The sequence below is a fragment of the Leucopleurus acutus genome (genome assembly GCF_964270905.1).
Source record: "Leucopleurus acutus genome assembly, chromosome: 2".
NCBI classification, from domain to species: Eukaryota; Metazoa; Chordata; class Mammalia; order Artiodactyla; family Delphinidae; genus Leucopleurus; species Leucopleurus acutus.
Window position 1 is genome coordinate 149,558,135 of NC_139143.1, and position 14,502 is coordinate 149,572,636.

At 38.8% G+C, this 14,502-nt stretch overlaps 1 protein-coding gene across 2 annotated transcripts in view; it reads right to left on the reverse strand.

The window, feature by feature from the left end:
- The window catches only part of ZYG11B (zyg-11 family member B, cell cycle regulator), a 79,872-nt gene that overhangs the window by 45,639 nt on the left and 19,731 nt on the right, over positions 1-14,502 (reverse strand). For both annotated transcript variants that reach the window (XM_082863481.1, XM_082863482.1), the window contains exons 2-3: positions 10,401-10,566; positions 3,913-4,667 (exon numbers count right to left, since the gene is read on the reverse strand). In XM_082863481.1, coding sequence (XP_082719607.1) covers positions 3,913-4,667; positions 10,401-10,566 — 921 coding nt within the window. The remainder of the gene's footprint in view (positions 1-3,912; positions 4,668-10,400; positions 10,567-14,502) is intronic.

The following is a 14,502-nucleotide window of genomic DNA, read 5'->3' on the forward strand; positions in this document are numbered from 1 at the left end:
CGTGAGCCATGGTCGCTGAGCCTGCGTGTCCGGAGCCTGTGCTCCATAACGGGAGAGGTCACAACAGTGAGAGGCCCGCGTACTGCAAAAAAAAAAAAACTTAGGCTAATTCACTCTAGGGTCTGTTGGTGGTAAGAACAATCAGCAAAAATTGTACTGCTCAGGAATCACAACTATTAGAGGATCTTTGCCTTGAGAAGATTATTTTGTGCAGTGTACTAGGGACACATTCCTTTCATCCTTCAGGACACAGGTCAAGCTCACCTCTTCTGGGAAATCCTTCCGAAACTCCCAGTACACAGAGATAAGAATTCTTTCCCTTTGATTTTTTACAGTTCTTTACTGTCTGACCCACTTCTTAGGGAGTTAAGTAACACTAAAATAGTAATTTACATGTTTATATTTCCTTTACCAACAAGTCTTGTGCTAGAAACCTATCTTGTTCCATAACAAGTTGTATGTAAGTTCCTCAAACTTCTTGCTGCCCTGCACCTGGCTTATGTGACCTTGCGAAATCTGGTCCTGGCACCTACTTCTCCAGCCTCACTTTATCGCTCTGCAACTTCAACTTCCTACTCTGGAACTCTAGCCACAGTGGCCTTCTTGCAGTTCCTTGGATGTACCATGCTCCTTCCTACCACACATCTTTTGCATATATCATTCTCGCTGCCTGGAATTTCCTCTACCAAGCTACTCATCCATAAGATCTTCACTCATTCATCAAGTCCTCAGAGAAGCCTTAAACAAAGTCGAGTCTCTCTGTTAAACATTCTCAAAAGTAGTATTGTATATCTTCTAGATTCTTAGCACTATGCAGTTTAAAGCATATGTATATATGCATATTATATGTTAATATATGTATATGAGGACTTCCCTGGTGGCTCAGTGGTTAAGAATCCGCCTGCCAATGCAGGGCACACGGGTTCGAGCCCTAGTCCGGGAAGATCCCACATGCCGCGGAGCAACTAAGCCCACGTGCCACAACTACTGAACCTGCACTCTAGAGCCCGCGAGCCACAACTACTGAAGCCCACGTGCCTAGAGCCCGTGCTCCACAACAACAGAAGCCACCGCAATGAGAAGCCCGCGCACCGCAACGAACAGTAGCCCCCGCTCACCACAACTAGAGAAAGCCTGCGCGCAGCAACGAAGACCCAATGCAGCCAATAAATAAATAAATGAATGAATAAATAAAATACAAAAAATACGTATATGAAATATAAATATATATATATTTAAAGCATATACCCATGACATATGAAACTTCATTGTTTGACTCCCTCACTAAATTACAAGCTCCATGAGGGCAAGAGCATGCCTGTTTCGCCTCACCATCAAATCCCCATGTCCAGCACAGTACAGAGTATGCACTTAATAAAATATTTATTGAATGAATAAAAAAGAGTGACTCAAAATAATTTCTTACATTCTATTTTTTAAAGTCTACATTTACAAATAATCTAAGAACTGAAATGTTTTAAAATGTTTATAACTAAACTTTCCTTCTCCTTTTTTGAGATCAATAATGGTTACACAAAAAAAAGGAACCCTCCTACACTGTTGGTAGGAATGTAAATTGGTGCAGTCACTATGGAAAACAGTATGGAGGTTCCTTAAAATACTAAAAATACTGTTACCATATGATCCAGCAATCCCACTCCTGGGCATATAACTGGAGAAAACTATAGTTCAAAAAGATACATGCACCACAATGCTCACAGCAGCACTATTTTACAATAGCCAAGATATGGAAGCAATCTAAATGTCCATCAACGGAAGAATAGATTAAGAAGATGTGGTATATATACACAATGGAATACTACTCAGCCATAAAAAGGAAAGAAATATTGCCATTTGCAGCAACATGGATGGACCTAGAGATTATTACACTAAGTGAAGTAAGTCAGACAGACAAAGGCAAATACCATATATCACTTATATGTGGAATCTAAAATATGAGACAGGGGCTTCCATGGTGGTGCAGTGGTTAAGAAAGCAAATGCCAATGCAGGGGACACAGGTTCGAGCCCTGGTCCAGGAAGATCCCACATGCTGCAGAGCAACTAAGCCCGTGCACCATAACTACTGACCCTGCACTCTAGAGCCTGCAAGCCACAACTACTGAGCCCACGTGACACAACTACTGAAGCCCGCGTGCCTAGAGCCCATACTCCGCAACAAGAGAAGCCACTGCAATGAGAAGCCCGTGCACAGCAATGAAGAGTAACCCTTGCTCGCTGCAACTAGAGAAAGCCTGCGCGCAGCAATGAAGACCCAACGCAGCCAAAAAATAAAATAAATTTATTTTAAAGAAATATGAGAAAAATGAACTTATGTATGAAACAGAAACAGACTCACAGACATAGAAAACAAATTTATGGTTTTCAAAGGGGAAAGAGGGAGGGATAAATTAAGAGTTTGGGATTAGCAGATACAAACTACCATATATAAAATAGATAAACAAGAAGGTCCTATTATATAACAGAGGGAACTATATTCAATATCCTGTAATAAACCATAATGGAAAAGAATATGTAAAAGAATTACTTTGCTGTATACAAGAAACTAATACAACATTGTAAATCAACTATACTTCTATAAAAAATAAATAAAATAATGCTCAAAAAAGATACCTTGTCATTTTGCTCACAGTATTCATTTCTAGGCCATCCCTGACTCTGCCCCCGGTAGGATCAAATGATACTTCTGCTTAAGCGGTATAGGAAGTAGGGGAAGAAAAATGGGGTTCTGGAATTAGACAGATGTAGATCCAAATATTGGTTCTAACTAATAGTAAATCATGGGCTTCCCTGGTGGCGCAGTGGTTGAGAGTCCGCCTGCCTATGCAGGGGACACGGGTTCATGCCCCAGTCCGGGAAGATCCCACATGCTGTGGAGCAGCTAGGTTCACGAGCCATGGCTGCTGAGCCTGCGCGTCCGGAGCCTGTGCCCCGCAACGGGAGAGGCCACAACAGTGAGAGGCCCGCGTACCGCAAAAAAAAAAAAAAAAAAGTAAATCATGTAATTTTATGACTGTTTCTCACCTATAAAATAGAGTTAATACCTATCTATAGATATTAGCATATACAATATAAAGCACATATAGGATACAATGTATGTTAGAAGAATATTAGTTTTCCTTAACTTGTTATAATTCTATCCTTCAAAGTCTGATTCAGATACCATCTTCTACCAAGTCTAAAATTCTCCAGCTAGAAAAAATTTCTCCTACTTTCTTACAGCAACTTCACTGATCCTTGGCTTTATAGTTATAACATCACTACTACTATCAGGCTCCTTGGAGGCAAATCCTATATCTTTTTCATCTTTGAATCCCAAGCTGTACCAAGTCCAACAGATGTTTCCTAAACAGAATTTAAACAATTAGGCATGAGAAACCTTAAGAAAAGCAAAATTTTACCATTTCTACAATAGACATCTCCTTGGAGAACTTGCTCTTCCATCAGATACTCAATTCAGCAAGGAGCATCCCTAGTTTCTTTGAAGTGATCCTTTAGAAATGGTATGTTTAAGTGGTTCAAAATATCTAAACATTATCATCATGTGAACTATCATTTATCCAGGGCCTACTATATGACTTCCACTTTACATATATCTTCCACTTTACATATATAATTATTAATCTTCAGAAGAATTTTGCAAGGTACGAATCATATCTATTTTATAAATAAATGTAAATTCAAAAAAGTTACAGCATAGCTTGCTCTGGGTTGTGAAGCAAGTAAGCTGGGATTTTAATTAGGACTCTAACTCTAAAGCAAGCCCTTTCCACTATATAATGTCCTGTTTCATGAACATGTTCCATGTGTTATTAGACATTCACCTTAATGGAGTCTTATGCAACTAAAACATTGGTCAGCCAGACAAAGGAATATATTTTTAAAGTCTAACCTTCAAATGTCCTTCGCCTGTGAGGAATTCAGAGTAGCCAGCGTCAGTGGCCAGCAAACCTACAAACTGCATGCTGGGCCGTTGTTGTATAAAGGCTTCGACAGCTTTATCTGTCACATGCTTCCTCCCAGAGACATCCAGGGAGACGAGGTTGGGCAGGATGTCCTTTTGTTCTAGTAATCGAAGAGCTATGTCTGATGTAAACTGTTTATCATCTGAAATATCAAGATGATTCAGATGTCTTAGTTCCCGAACAACATCCAGTATCTGGGTAGTTGTCATTTTTAAACATTTCAAGTGATGCATGGTTAGAGACTTGAGTCGGTCTTTGCAGGCCAGCAGAGCCGTGATGTCTGTGATCGAGGTGTTAGAAATATCCAGGCTCTCTAATCTTGGCAATGAGGCAACTTCAGCCAGGTCTTCATTATAAAAGAGAACGTTGGTGATGCTTAATGCTCGAAGGCCAGAAAGCCGGCTAAAGCACCGTTCATAAGGATCTTCGAGTGAGAGAGTTAATGAATTCAGCACTAGGCACTGGAGATTTTGCTGGATCCATTTGTTACTGCCAAGCCCACTGATAATGTCTGTAATTGTGATATCAGCATTCACACCTGTGGCATCAAGTTCCACTAACTTGTGGTGGCAGAAGGCTTTCCGGAACGCAACGGCAGAGATCTTGGCTTTGCGAATGCAAGCTCGTTTTAAGCGCATCTGGTTGCCCCTAAAAATACCTACAGTTGCATCATTCAGGAGACCTAGGAAAAAACAAGCAACATTTTAACTTCAAAAAACGGTTAAAGGATAGCTAAAATTTCCAAAGCACTCCCATGTAACAATATTTCATTTAATTGACATAACAATTCAGTGAGGTAAGAATATGATTATCTACAATTTATAGATGAGTAAACTGGGGTTCAAAAAAGTGGCCTTCTGGGCTTCCCTGGTGGCACAGTGGTTGAGAGTCTGCCTGCCGATGCAGGGGACATGGGTTCGTGCCCCGTTCTGGGAAGATCCCACATGCCGCAGAGCGGCTGGGCCCGTGAGCCATGACCGCTGAGCCTGCACATCCGGAGCCTGTGCTCCGCAACGGGAGAGGCCATTACAGTGAGAGGCCCGCGTACCGCAAAAAAAAAAAAAAAGTGGCCTTCCAAGAGCACAGAAATAGCACATGGCAGAATCAGGACTGTGGTAGACACTACTGATTTTATTAACATTTGGTTCTCCTCCCCTTTCTGGACACACGGACAACTACGTTTCCCAACCTACCCTTGGACTTAGATGGGGCTATGTGCCTAGATCTAGCCAATGGTATACCAGAGCCAAGTACACAGTATCATGAAAGCAAAGAAAAGGAAATAATCCATGATGCCTGGAGATCTGAAAAAGACTTCATGGAAAAGGTGATCTTTGAGAAAGTCCTTCAAAGATGAAGGAAAAGTTCAAAGATAGAGAAAGAAGGTGAGGGGAATTAAATGAAGAATAAACAGCATCAGCAAAGCCTTAGAATACCTATGGCAAATCATTATGCTGTACACCTGAAACTAATACAATGTTACGTGTCAATTATATCTCAATTTAAAAAATGGAAAAAAAAACAGCCTTAGAGATGTGAAAGCCCAGCACACAGTTAGAAAACAACAAGTAGTTCTACACTGCTTGAACATGAGAAACAGCTAGAGCTATAAGGTGTCTCCCTGGTAAAGAGAGGAAAAAGAATATAGGGGAAAACCTAGATATGAGTGAGAACATGGTACGTTTCTGGAAATTTAAGTATGGAAGTGGGAAGAGAAAAGAAATGAGGCTAGATCACTCTGAAAGGTGAAGAGAAGAAACCAGACCAGCTAGGGGTCTTGGAACACAAAGAACAATACATTGGATACTGGGTTTTTTCCTTGCACCATACATCCCAGGCTTAAAGTCAAAGAAGTGGACAATTGGTAAATACCAACAAGCACACACAAAAGTAGCTCCCCCCCAAAATCTGCTCACTCTAGCCAAAGTATCAGGAATGGGGCAGCCTAGCAAGGCAGGCAGCTTTTAGACAGTAACTACTTTACTTCAGTCAAACACCAAAGAAAAAACTGTGGCCACACCCTCATCCATACCAGCAAATGCCAAGAAGGGAACCTAGACTTTCAACCTTGTTGTAACTAGTTGCCCCAGCCTCCCCACAGGGAGGTGTTACAGAAGGCTGAGTAGGGAGCCAGGACTTTCACGTCCATCTGGCAGTAATGAGGTGCTCCTCCCCCTCAGTGCTGGAGTGGTGTCAAAGGAAGCCTAGTAGAGAGTCGAGACTTCATCACTGCCCAACAGTAAGTAATGAGGTCACCTCACCCCAACATGCTGTCAGTGGAGGCCAACTGAAGAAGAGAAATGAGGTACTCATACCTCCGTCAGCTAGGGCAGTATCAATAGAGACTTAGAGGGGAAACAGAACGCCAATCCCCTACACAGCAATAATGAGGAGCCCCAAGTCTTGGGTGTCAACAGAAGTCAAGTGGGGAACCAGAATATTATCCCAATCTGGTGATAACAAGGCAGTGCCTCCACCTTCCACTGCTAAAGTGATGTCAGAAACACAGACTAAAACAGTAGTGTCATGTAGTCTCCAAAACAGTAGTCTCCAAAATGTCCAGATTTCAATAAAAATTCACTCATCATACAAAGGACCAGTACGATCTCAAACTGAAGAAAGACAATCTATAGATGTCAACACTGAAATAACAGAAATGTTACAATTATTTTATGAAGATTTTAAAGGAGCCATCATAAAAAACCTAAAGTGTGCTTGAAACATGCTTGAAACAAATGGAAAACAAAAAGCCTCAAAAAAGAAATAGAAGATATAAAGAAGAACCAAAGGGAGGGCTTCCCTGGTGGTGCAGTGGTTAAGAATCCGCGTGTCAATGCAGGGGACACGGGTTTGAGCCCTGGTCTGGGAAGATCCCGTGCAGCGGAGCAACTAAGCCCATGCGCCACAACTACTGAGCCTGCACTCTAGACCCCATGAGCCGCAACTACTGAGCCCGCATGCCACAACTACTGAAGCCCGCGCGCCCAGAGCCTGTGCTCTGCAACAAAGAGAAGCCACTGTAATGAGAAGCCCACGCACCAAAACTAGGAGTAGCCCCCACTTACCACAACTAGAGAAAGCCCACGTGCAGCAGTGAAGACCCAATGCAGCCAAAAATAAATAAATAAAATAAACAAAGGAAAATTTTAGAATTGAAAAATACAGTAATGGCTGGGCTAAACAACAGAACAGAAGGAACAGAGGAAAGAATCAGTGAACTAAAAGATAAAAAAATAGAAATTACCCAAACCTAAAGAACAAGAAATAAAAATAGACTAAAAAAAAAAAAAATGGAACAGAGCTATTTGTCCCAGAGGAGAAACAGGGTAGGGTTGAAAAAGTATTTGAAGAAATAATGGCTACATACTTATCAAAATGACTGAAATAAAAAATAGTAATAACACCAAATACTGGCAAAATGCAGAGAAACTGGGTCAGTCTTATATAGTTACGAGTGTAAAATGGCGAAGCCACTTTGGAAACAGTTTGGCAGTTTTTTAAAACCTAAACATGCAACTACCATGGAACCCAACAGTAGCACTCCTGGGTATTTATCCCAAAGAAATTAAAACTTATGTCCAAATAAGACCTGTACATGGATGATTACAGCATTATAATATTCATAATATTAGATATTATATTCACAATAGCTAATAGATATTATATTCATAATAGCTAATAGATATTATATTCATAATAGCTAAATAGCATTATCATTAGGTGGTAAAATTCTTATTCTGATTCCTAGCTTTTATCCACACATTTCCTGGAAGATTTTTAGCTTTGAGACAACAGACACAATGAGCAAAGATTATGACAAGAGAATCACAGAACCAAATAAGTAAAACTCTTTAGTAATAGTCTTATTTTAATAAGGATTGCCACCAATATCATTAATCCTTTGAGTCGGGTAAAAAAGTAAAATTTTTTAATGTAAATAAATTATTTTTTTAAATAATTATGCTATTAGAAAAAATATATTATCAATTTTAAAAGCATTCATAGGGAATTCCCTGGTGGTCCAGTGGTTAGGACTCCACGCTCTCACTGCCAGGGGCCTGGGTTTGATCCCTGGTCAGGAAACTAGGAACCCACAAGCTGCATGGCACAGCAAAAAAAAGAAAAAAAAAATTCACAGAACAACTTTTTTCCCATTTTATTATGAAAATTTTCAAACACACAAACATTTACCAAACAACTTTTTAAAATTGTGACAAGAATTTGTTCTTTTGCATATTAGCAGTATCCACTCCTGACTGAAGGTGGATATGATTTTTACAAAGAGATTAAATAATTCAGAACACTTTTTGGTGAAAAAGGCAGGTAATCACACTGGGGAAACACAAATGGGGACAGCACATTGTTTCTCTGACTCTCACTTTCCTCATCTGAAGGCAGTTTGAAAAACAGAGGTAGAAAACACATTTTGATCAAGCATATAGCCTCCCCAAGACATTACTCTGGAGGACAATTATTTAGTTACATTTACTTAAAAACTACTTTATTATTTTATCCATATAAAGCATTTGCCACAGTCCCTGGTATATAATAGGCATTCAATAAATGTTAGCTGCTATTATTAACCAATAGTAGTCATATTTCAAAAGGAATCTGGCAAAGTTAAAACTTCAGTTAACATTTATTCTTTTGATTGACAAGACCAGTTATATATATAAATATTTAAATTGAGCTTGGTAAGTGTAATCATTCAATTGAGACCAGAAAGAAATGTTAGCACTGGCATGATCTCTTAAATTGTTGTGCAGCTTTGTAGGGGACCTTTAACTTTTTTTTTTTTTTGCGGTACGCGGGCCTCTCACTGTTGTGGCCTCTCCCGTTGCGGAGCACAGGCTCCGGACGCACAGGCTCAGCGGCCATGGCTCACAGGCCCAGCCGCTCTGCGGCATGTGGGATCCTCCCGGGCTGGGGCACGAACCCGTGTCCCCTGCATCGGCAGGCGGACTCTCAACCACTGCGCCACCAGGGAAGCCCAGGGACCTTTAACTTTAACATGGATAATATCTACTGAAATTTATCCTAGTTCCTTTGGCAGGTTGGAAGAATTCAAAGACACTACAGACTTGAGCAGCTTAGTGAAAACCAAGGAATGTAGGTATCTTCTTCTTCCCTAAATTATTCCAAAATACCTCAATTACAGCCTTATTTCTCCCACCTTTCCTTGGAATGCATTATCTGCATTTGTGTTCGCTCTCCTCCTTCTCTCTCTCCCTCTCTCCCCCTCCCTCCCTCCCTCTCTCTCTCTCTCTATATATGCCAGATAATGGTATACACTTTTGCTGCGACTTTAAGTATACATAATAAATTTATATATTTATATTTAATATTTAATAAAATATAATATTTATAAATATATTTATGTTATCGGATTGTCCAAAAAGTTTGTTCGGGTTTTTCTGTAAGATGTTTTGGCCAACCCAATAGATATGTATGTGTCTGTGTGTATCTACATATTTAAAGTCACAACAAAAGTGTATACCATCATCAGGCATCTAGGAGCAGGAATACCTCTAATGTAGGTATAGGAAGGTTGTGTGGCAGTGAAAATAGCATAGATTTAGAATCAAACAGATCTGCATTTGAACCACGACAGTTATTAACACTGTGACTCTTAACAAGTTACATCTCTGAACCTCAGTTTCCTTATCTGTATATAAACTGGATAAAAATAGCTATGTTACAGGTTTTTGAGAAAAGTCAAATTCAAGAAAAGCATATAAAATGCTTGGCATTATTACATGCAAGAGGCAATCAATAAATGATAATTATCATTACTGCCACATTTTCATTCTATTTTATAGTTGTGGGAAAATTGTGTTTCTTACTTGTAAGAGTTTATACACCCTAAATATATAAAGGCATTATCTCTTTCAACTTAAAACTTATATAGAGGTAACAAAAATTATCAATATACATAACCAGAATTTCACAGATAAATCTTTCATAATTTATTTTCAGAATTTGTTCTTAAAAACAGAAGTAATAAATTAGCTATGATTTCCCATTTCAAAGGTCAAAAGCAGAAACTAGTTTTTCCATAGTAGTATTTATTGATTTTCCTGCTGCCAAATGGTAATGTAAGGTGTTTTAGACCAGCAGACTTCTAAACTGCTATTTTGGAAGAGAAGTTATTTTTGCCTTGAGAATGGCTCCTCAAAACAAAACAATATAGAAGAAACAAACAAAAAAATGATTTGCCACATTAGAAAATAAAAATGCTTATCACAAATTATAAAGTAAGTGGCAGGATTGGCAAAACTAAATGAATTCCTTTTCCTAGAATTAGGGTTTTCTGTTATTTCTACGAAAATCATTAAATGGCCACAGTAGCACTTCAAAATCCAATGCCAATTAACAGCACATAATTTTTATTTCCTCTATTTATTTCATTTCTTACCATGAAAAGCCATGGTCTGAAGCAGCCGATCAGCCACCTCCTGTGGGAATACTCCAGGTTCCTGCAGACACAGTGTTCCATCTTGCCTTGCCGAGCAGAACTTCTCAAGGTGAGTAGTCAGGAAATTCAAGCAGATATCAAGTAAGGAATAAGGAGATGCCTCCTCCTTGGATCCCAGGAAGAAACAAAGGGAAAACAAAAGCCAACAAGTTAGTTTCCAGAAAAGTGGAGAACAAAATATTCATTTCCTTTTCAACAAGTACTTTTATTCAAATGTCTACCTTGTGCTAGATACCGTGTTAGACAGTGGGAATACAACATGTGGTCCATGTTCTCAAGAAGCAGGAAAAGAGAAACATTTAAACAAATATTTACATAAAGTCTATTAAATACTAAATATAGAGGATATATTGGGTAGTCACATAAGCACATAGCAGAGTACCCTAATCAGTCAAGGATGGTCAGGGAAGACCTCAGAGGCACAGCAGATTAATCTTCCTAACTTACCAGCCCTAAATTACCCTCTACTGCTCAAAATGTCAATGGACTTCATGGAGCTGGAGACAAAAGACAAAATTCTTAGATTGTTAGAAAGACGATGCCCGAGTCCTTCCAAAATCTAGCCCCAGTTTACTTTCCCAGTTAATCTCCCACAAAATTCCTATCCCAACCTAATAGTTCAAATATGATCAGTTTATTTGGGTAAAAGAATGTGCTATAGGTGTTATCCTCAAAAAAGAAAAAGGTTAACCCAGTTATTCCAACCTGAGGAATAAAGACCTAATCAAATAAGCACAAAGATTAAGTATAAGGGTTTTAATTACAGAAATAAACACTCTAAGTGTCCCCAACAACAATAATATAACTAAAATATAATTACAGTAGCTACCATCCGTTAGGTGCTTTCTATATGACTCTGCTGAGTGTTTAACATGAATTATGCATTATTTCATTTATTCCTCACCCCTACTTTACAAAGCAGTGAAGGATTATCTTCATTTTTGAACAACGGACAACTGGCTCAGAAAACTAACATCTTTCTCAGTATTCTACACACAGTAAGTGACAAAGTGTAAACTAAGACCTGAAGCAACCAAATAAATAAATAAATAAATAATTTTTTAAAAGGTAAGTTTTAAAAATTACATAGTTTATAGAACTTCCTCAAACTGATAAAGGTCATCCATGAAAAACCCAATTCGTATCATACTTAATGTTGAAAGTCTGAATACTTTCCCCCTAAAATCAGGAATAAGACAAAGATATCTGGTCTCACCACGTCAAATTCAACATTGTACTGAAGGTCCTAGAATTAGGCAAAAAAAAAAAAAAAAGAAAACCAAAAGAAAGAAAAAGATAAAAAGAAATAAAAAGCATACAGATTGGAGAGGAAAAGTAAAACTGTCTCTATTTGCAGGTAACATAATATTGCAAAAGAAAATCCTAAGGAATTCACACCAAAAAAACTATCAGATCTAAAAAAGAAAAACCAAAAACAAGTTCATCATGGTTATAGGATATAAGATCAATATATAAAAATACCTATATTTCTATTCACTTACAATTAAAAATACGAAAATGAAATTAAGGCAACAATTCCATTTAAAATAGCATTGGGACTTCTCTGGTGGCACAGTGGTTAAGAATCCACCTGCAAATGCAGGGGACACGGGCTCGATCCCTGGCCTGGGAAGATCCCACATTCTGCAGAGCAACTAAGCCCGCGAGCCACAACTACTGAGCCTGCACTCTAGAGCTTGCGTGCCACGACTACTGAGCCCATGTGCCACAATTACTGAAGCCCGCACGCCTAGAGCCTATGCTCCGCAACAAGAGAAGCCACTGCAGTGGGAAGCCTGCACACGGCAAGGAAGAGCAGCCCCCGCTCGCCACAACTAGAGAAAGCTCACGTGTAGCAACGAAGGCCCAATGCAGCCAATAAATAAATAAATAAATAATTTTTTAACTTATTAAAATGGTTACATACTTTACAGTTTACAAAGCGCTTTCACATTGACACATTTGATGTTGTAATAACTGAGTAAGACGGACAACAAAGACATTATTTTTTAAGATGAGGAAACAGACTTCACAAAAGTTAAATGGTTGGCCCAATGAAGCAGAGACTGTGAGCTGCCAACCCTAAAACTTGTTCTTCTTTTCTTCCATGTTAATAAAACCTTTTATTTTTACCTGGGCACAGGACCACTTGTAACAAAGACTATATATCTCTGTATCCTCTGCAGCTAGGTGTAGCTAGGACAAATAAGAAAAAGTTCAGAGTAAGTAATTCTTCAAATTCAACTTCTGCATCACAGAACTTTGCCTATTCTGTCTTATTTCCTGTGTTGTAAGTATGAATTCTTTCTGCTTTTTCTACTCTTCATTGTACCATCTTTCTAAATGTCTAAAATTCATCACCCAGATGAAACAAGATGCCCTTTGACCTCCGTTGGTAAGTTTCAAAATGATCTATTTATTTTACAAAAGAGAAAATAAATGAAAGTTGGGTAACTATCAGAGGGGAGACATCTGAACCTTCTGAGTACATAATTTTTAGAAGTCATTTTAACAGAACAAACCCAGGTAGTAACATATGGACATTTATAATATTTAATTAATCATTCTAAAAAATTTTTTTCCAATTGATAAAATATGTCCACAAACAAAAACAGGTTTTTAGACCCCACAAATTTTTCCTTTTCAAAGAAAACGTCCCCTTATCTCTATGTTAATTCCGATTAGTAAGCATAAAACTTTTCTAGTCAGCTGCTCTTCTTTTGGGAAGTACATGTGCCTAACAGTTAATCCACCTGGGCTTTGGAGCTAGAGTGCAAATCCCAACTTTTCATTTACTAACTGTGTGACATTACACAAGTTACCTATCCTTTCTGCTCCTAAGTTTTCTCATCTTATAATGTAGATAATAATAATACCTACTTCATAAAGTTGCTGTGAGGACTCAATGAGATAAAACAGGAACCAAAGAACTTAGAATAATGGCAGTGCGTCTGGAAACACAGAGCTTGTAGGGGTCAGAGGCAGGATTCAAACCCAGGAAAAGTAGCTCCAAGAGCTTATGCCCTTATCCACCATAATATACTACCTCTTCAACTTTATATACAAATTCTAAATATGTTATCTCACCTGATACTCGAAGGTCTGTGATGTGAACAAGGATAATCATCTCCATTTAAAGAAGAAAACAGAGACGTTATATATCAAGCCAGGGCAGGACTAGAACTGTACTCAGATTATCTGAGATCTACTCCAAAAACCACACGGCCATCTGTGACTCTCCAAATTCCAGTACTTTAAGCTAACACAGAAGTACTGATAGATCAGTATTTCCTATTTTTAGTAGTAGTAGTAGTAGTAGTAGTAGTAGTAGTAGTAGTAGTAGTAGTAGTAGAAGAAGCCGTGCTGCAGCTTGCAGGATCTTAGTTCCCTAACTAGGGTTGAACCCGGGCCATGGCAGTGAGTGCCGAGTCCTAACCACTGGACTGCCAGGGAATTCCCCTTATTTTTAAACACACAGCAGCAGTACAGGAGGACTAACAAAGAAAGGACAAAGCAGAAGCTGGAATTCCATGTCTAAACAATTCATCTCTTGGAAATTCCTGCTCAGAAAGATTTTTCCCTTCACCAATTAGGCATACCCTAGGCAAAGTAAAAACAAAGTTCTTACTAAAAAAAGCAGAAGGGAGAGAAGGTCAAGTCTGATTTCATTTGGATCATAAGGAGATCCACACAGTTCAAAGACTAAACAATTTCTAGGAAGAACAAACAGGAAAGTTCTTTCTAATTAATTGAAATGGCTCCTACTCAATCTGGACCAACCCAGCTCTTCACTGCATTGCTTTTATCCTATCACTCTCCTAAAAATAATTTCAAAGGCTCCATATCATCTATAAGCACAGTTCTCATGCTGGGAACACATTCAAGGGGTTCCTAGCAGAAGTGTGCCAGGGGACTAAAGCTACAGTATTAACTTGGCACATTTTAGAATAGCAAACACACTCAAAGCTTATTTGAGGGGATGAGAGTATGGGAGGTTGGGGGAGAGGTAATCAAGTTATGCAACCAGTAAATAAAATATTTT